The sequence below is a fragment of the Nanorana parkeri genome, unplaced genomic scaffold, assembly GCF_000935625.1.
Source record: "Nanorana parkeri isolate BGI_ZX_2015 unplaced genomic scaffold, ASM93562v1 scaffold2330, whole genome shotgun sequence".
Taxonomy (NCBI): domain Eukaryota; kingdom Metazoa; phylum Chordata; class Amphibia; order Anura; family Dicroglossidae; genus Nanorana; species Nanorana parkeri.
The window spans coordinates 128,373-134,211 of record NW_017308598.1 but is presented as its reverse complement, the minus strand read 5'-3'; the positions used below and the strand labels follow the sequence as shown (position 1 = coordinate 134,211).

At 44.2% G+C, this 5,839-nt stretch overlaps 1 protein-coding gene across 2 annotated transcripts in view; it reads left to right on the top strand.

The window, feature by feature from the left end:
- Nucleotides 1–5,839, top strand: part of DDX46 (DEAD-box helicase 46) — a 121,275-nt gene that overhangs the window by 24,717 nt on the left and 90,719 nt on the right. For both annotated transcript variants that reach the window (XM_018573315.1, XM_018573316.1), the window contains 2 exons: nucleotides 1,204–1,369; nucleotides 5,082–5,202. In XM_018573315.1, coding sequence (XP_018428817.1) covers nucleotides 1,204–1,369; nucleotides 5,082–5,202 — 287 coding nt within the window. The remainder of the gene's footprint in view (nucleotides 1–1,203; nucleotides 1,370–5,081; nucleotides 5,203–5,839) is intronic.

The following is a 5,839-nucleotide window of genomic DNA, read 5'->3' as shown; positions in this document are numbered from 1 at the left end:
CCCCCCCCCTAAAATACAATCTAGAGCCCCTGGCCCACCTCTCCTGCTTACCTTGTTGCAGGGAGGAGGCTGTGAGGCGGCATGTCTGTCTCGGTGGTCGATTGGGAAGGTCTGCTTCAGACCTTCCCAATCGATCCTGCACAATCCTTTCGGCCAGCGTTCACTGAAAGAGCGCTGGCCGAAATGATCCGAGTGCCGGCGCAGACTCAGCTCTGCCGGTGACAGATGCAGACCGTGTAGCTGCTCTCGCAAGTCAGGTATGCGGTCCGTGACCGCGTAACTGACTTCCGAGCTGGCTGTGGGTCACAAAGTACCGGCTAACGGGCCGGTACATTGAGACCCCGGCATTTTTGCCGCTCCCTAGGAATCTGCCGCTAGAGGCAAACGCCTTGTTTGCCTCGCGGCAGATACGCCCCTGGTTGGGACCACAGTCACCAAACAAACCATTGGTAATACAATACACCGCCATGGATGGAGATCCTGCAACACCCGCAAGGTCCCATTCCTCAAGAAGGCACGTGTACAGGCCCGTCTGAAGTTTACCAATGAACATCTAAATGATTCAGAGAAGGGTTGGGGGAAAGTGCTGCGGACAGATGAGACCAAAATTGAGCTCTTTGGCATTAATGCGACTCGCCATGTTTGGAGGAAGAAAAATGCTGACTATGACCCTGAGAACGCCATCCCTACTGTCAAGCACAGAGGTGGAAACATTATGCTTTGGGGCTGTTTCTCTGCTAAAGGTAAAGGCCGACTTTGCCGCATTAAGGAGCCAATTAACATTTTTAAAATACACCTATGATAAAAATTATAGACCTTTCATTTCTTTGTAAGTGAGCAAACTTACAAAATCTGCAGGGGATCAAATGATTATTTGCCACACTGCATGAGTGGCATTTACTTTTTCCTGTGATTGCTGATTTGCAAGGTTGAAGGAGAACTATGGGGTCAGTGTTTTTCCCCATAGTTCTCCTTAGGGTAACGGGAGGACACAAACTAGCGTCCTCCCGTTACCCTAAGCTCAGTATAGCGCGAGCTACAACTCGCGGTATACTAAGACTTGAGGTGAGTGAAAAGCACTCATCTCATAGTTCTCCTTTTAATGTTTACACAAGTATGCTGTCTGCTGCTTGTAAGTAGCTGTCACTTAAAACTTAATAGTGTGCAAGATGCAGTAAAATGTTTCCCTTTTTATACCTGTAGTATTCTTCAGAAGAAGAGGAGGTAGACCTCCAAACTGCTCTGACTGGCTTTCAGACTAAGCAGCGCAAATTGCTGGAGCCTGTGGATCATGGGAAGATTGAGTATGAACCTTTCAGGAAAAACTTTTACGTGGAAGTTCCAGAGCTTGCCAAAATGACCACAGAAGGTAAACTTTTTCTCTTATTGTTCACTGGGGAACATGGCAGACCTCTAAGATTGTATGCCTATTCTGCAGGTTTTACATGACGTGTATTCTCGTAAGTTATTCCCTTAAACTGGTACCTTAGTTTTTATCTTATCTTGTTTTTGTATTTTTGTATTTTTTTTTTCTGACATGCTTCATAGAACAAATGAGCTATTCGCTCGTAGTCAGCCAAAGGTGCTCTCCCTCACTAGTTCAGTGGAGGGATGCCCCTAGCAGTACTTTTGCTATATTAATTCCTGTTTGGGCAAAACATTGCTGCTGCCTTGACTCCCAAAGGCCTGCACAACATGGTCTGTAGAGCACTGCGGCATATGTTGGTGCTATATAAATTGTAATTGTCCTGGGTTCATGCTCACGTCAGTAGGAACTGTTCTCCCAGTGGCTGCCCCTGCAAAATTTTACAAGACTCGTGATTATGTCACAAGAAATAATGAAAACATTTTCCTAATCATTAATCAGAACAGACAGGATCAATACATTTCAGGAAAAAGCGAAGAATGCCTGGAATGTGATGTGGAATGGGTTCTGTATATTTTTACAAAAGGGGTCCCAGCACACTTTCAAGCTTTGCCAACAAAAAACATGCCAATCTGTTAACTACTATGCAGTTCCCTACTGTGAGATATACAGTATCTGTAGCAAAACACAGAGAGAGTAGGCTCACCTAGAGACAGTCCCACCCCCCTAAAAGTCACAGCTGCAAATCGGAAGCCCAGCTGAAGTGTGTGACTGTACCAAATGCAAATGTGCAGATTTGCCTTTTTCGAGCTTTAAAAAGATAGGTGTTTATGCTCTATATGTGGGAACAGTGAGCTTCTATAGATACATGTTGAATATAATGCGTTCAGTGGTGGACCTAAGGAGCAATGGCCCCTGGTGCAAGATTTTTTTCTCAGGGCCCCCCTTCCCACTCGGGGGGACCCGAAGTGGATCCCACCGCCCTCCCAACCCCTCCGGCGCGCTCTGCACCAAATGAGCTTACCCTCTAATGTCCCCCCACAGTAGCACACTATTATACATTTATATAGCTCTGACATATACCGCAGTGCTGTACGGAGAACACTGAGCCAGTCACATCAGTCTCTGTACAGAGGTGCTTACACTCTAATACAGAATGACACCAACTGTGGAGGGACTACAAATCCCAACAATACATTATACATCAATGCAGAATAGTATATAAATTGGCGCTCTGGACTCTGGGACGCACTGGACTGCAATATTTCATCCAACAGACTAGGATTGAGAAATAAGTTATAATAGGGAACATTACAGTGTAATGTTCCCTATTATAATTCATTTTCTAATTAACCCAAATAGCACAGTGTGCAGTTTCTGGGCGCCCCCCTCCCCAACTGTGTCTTACCTTGCACAGTGAAATGCTGCCAGAGCCAGACACCTTCGGCCACACAGTCGGAAGGGGGCGGTGCATGTGACACACAGTGCCCGCGCCAGGAGAGGGGTGATCCGGCGGTGTGTCCTGTGCACCGCCTGCATTGTATTCAGGCAGATACATTGCAGGCGATATACGGGCCCCGCCGCAGCGCTCCCAGCTACGGCACTGGAAGTGGGAGGACAGCCCCAGAGCCTCCGAGCTGCCCGACCTGCCATATGCCACTGCAGCTCAATCCGCCCGTCAGCGGGCCCCCCTAGCCTTGGGCGGCCGCACCAGCGGTAGTTCTGCCCCTGAATGCGTTATCAAACATATTTCTTCTGTGAAGTGCAATATCATACAGCGCCTTGAATATTGGATGCACACTAGGGGCAGGGAATTCCAGCCCCTCAGGATGTGTGACATACTGTGAATCACCCATTTGAATACATGTAACAAGGTGGTATTATGCATGTATCTCAAGATGGGATCCGTTGGACCAATTCTGTTGTGTCATATGTGAATTTATAAAAGGGACTGTGCCCTATTGATAACATTAAGGACTCATTGGAAATTCAGGAATTGCATACAGCGATGGACTTTTCATCCACAAATGTGGTGGAAACCATAGCATTAAAGGGCATTGATATACACTATATTCCCGAAAGTATTGGGACGCCTGCCTTTACATGCACATGAACTTTAATGGCATCCCAGTCTTAGTCCACAGGGTTCAATATGGAGTTGGCCCACCCTCTGCAGCTATAACAGCTTCAACTCTTCTGGGAAGGCTGTCCACTTCAGAGTTCCCTTCACTGGAACTAAGGGGCCAAACCCAACCCCTGAAAAACAACCCCACACCATAATCCCCCTCCACCAAACTTTACACTTGGCACAATGCAGTCAGGCAAGTACCGTTCTCTTGGCAACCGCAAAACCAAGTCCATCGGATTGCCAGACAGCGAAGAGTGATTCGTCACTCCAGAGAACACTTCTCCACTTCTCTAGAGTCAAGTGGCGGTGTGCTTTACACCACTGCATCCGAGGCTTTGCATTGCACTTGGTGATGTAAGGCTTGGATGCAGGTGCTCGGCCATGGAAACCCATTCAATGAAGCTCTCTACGCACAGTTGTTGTGCCAATCTGAAGGCCACACGAAGTTTGGAGGGCTGTAGCTATTGACTCTGCAGACAGTTGGCAACTTCTGTGTGATTCAGAATGCACTGACCCCACTCTGTTATTTTACGTGGCATCGTCTATGGCCACTTTTCGGTGTGGTGATTTTTGCGGGCACGCTAAATTTTAAGGCTTTGACATATTTGGTATCTATTTACCCGACGTGACCCCGTCTTTTATATTTTACCAAAAATATGGGTAAGTATGAATAAATGTTTTTTTAACATAACGTAGGGCAAAAACTATTTTTATGGTACTTTTTTTCATTGTATAGTAAAGAATAAAAACCCCAGTGGTGATTTACCACTAAAAGAAAGCTCTGTGTCCCTAAAAAAATGTTAACATAAATTGCAAGGCTATAGTCCTGTCATGCTGACTGGTGAGACACCGTAACATTTTTCAAGCCCTGATCATAGAATTCAGTTTGTAGGGAGAGAAAAAAAGACAATGGCATATGATTCAAGGATCTCTGCTAAGTTATGTACCTAAACAGCAAATTGTATCTTAAATATGTATTTTCAAATGCAGTTTGTATGGGGTGCTTATTTGAGATTTGGTTTTATTCTATGTCTAGCTTGGTTTAATATTTTAAAATACACATTTCTTCCTCATAAAATAATTGATGGGAAAGAAAGTCTGACTTTTTGTACAAGAAAATTAGCATAAGGTCAAACACAAAGGTGTATAAAGCAGACTTTGCATATGCTTGCATTCTCCTTTATTTTATCTATGCTGAGTAGACCAGATCTTGTGAGAAGATGCTCCTGTGTTGTGCCGGAGTATTCTCTTGAGAGATTTGAGTTACTCAAGTGATTTAGTCAGAAGCAGCATGATGAAGTATGAAAGCTGAGGATAAGACAAATATGCAGTATTTATTTTCCCTGCAGATGATGGTATGGGGGGATTAGACCAAAGTGAATAAGCAAAACATATTTGTAGTGCAAGGTTCACTTTAAAGATTTGTGCAGTCCACTAATGGCACTTGCAATTTTGTTGAAAGTAGCTTTTCAGTAAATTCTAGGAGCAATAGCTTTCCTTGAAATGCATGTTTCAAAAAACATTTTATGAGCTTCTCCTATTGTAGTAATATGTAATACAATTTATTCTATTCTTTTTGTTCTCTAGACGTCAGTGCCTACAGACTTCTTTTGGAAGGCATTACAGTGCAAGGAAAGAATTGTCCAAAGCCAATCAAAACCTGGGTGCAGTGTGGAATATCTATGAAGATTTTAAATGCACTGAAAAAGTAAGCTTTGGTCCCTAATGAAATCCACAAAGTTTTTTGTTTTCTGCTTTTATTCCTATTAAATTAGACATATTGAGCAATAAAACCTGGTACCTCGGTTCACGAACTTAATTCGTTCCATGATTCTGGTCGCAAACCAAATCAAATACTGTATGTGCTAAAAAGCACACAAAAAAGCTTCACGGCAATTATGCACAGGTCTGTCTGCGGGGAAGATGGCCGCAGTCGTGTTGGTCACCCGACTTGGAGTTCGCGAAGAGAAGCGTTCATGAACTGAGGTATTACTATATAGTGATACATGATAATTTCAATAATTGTATTTGAGAAAATTACTCTTAATAGCCCAGCAGCTGCTAATTTGCAAATATGATTCTGAACATATATCCGTTTCTACAGTGTACCATTTGCAAAAATGTGTTACTAAACTAGTGCCAAAAAAATAGTACTTGGACCAATAGTACTTAGTCCAATTGCTTGAAAAAGCTTAGTTTAAAGTAGGGATGCACCGATGCAGATGATAGTATCGGTGCCGATGCCGAGTATTTGGGCGAGTACTCGCCCAAATGCTCCGATGCCTAGCCCGATACTTCCTGTATCAGGAAGCCGGGCAGCGCGTCATTACGCGCTGCCCGGTTTC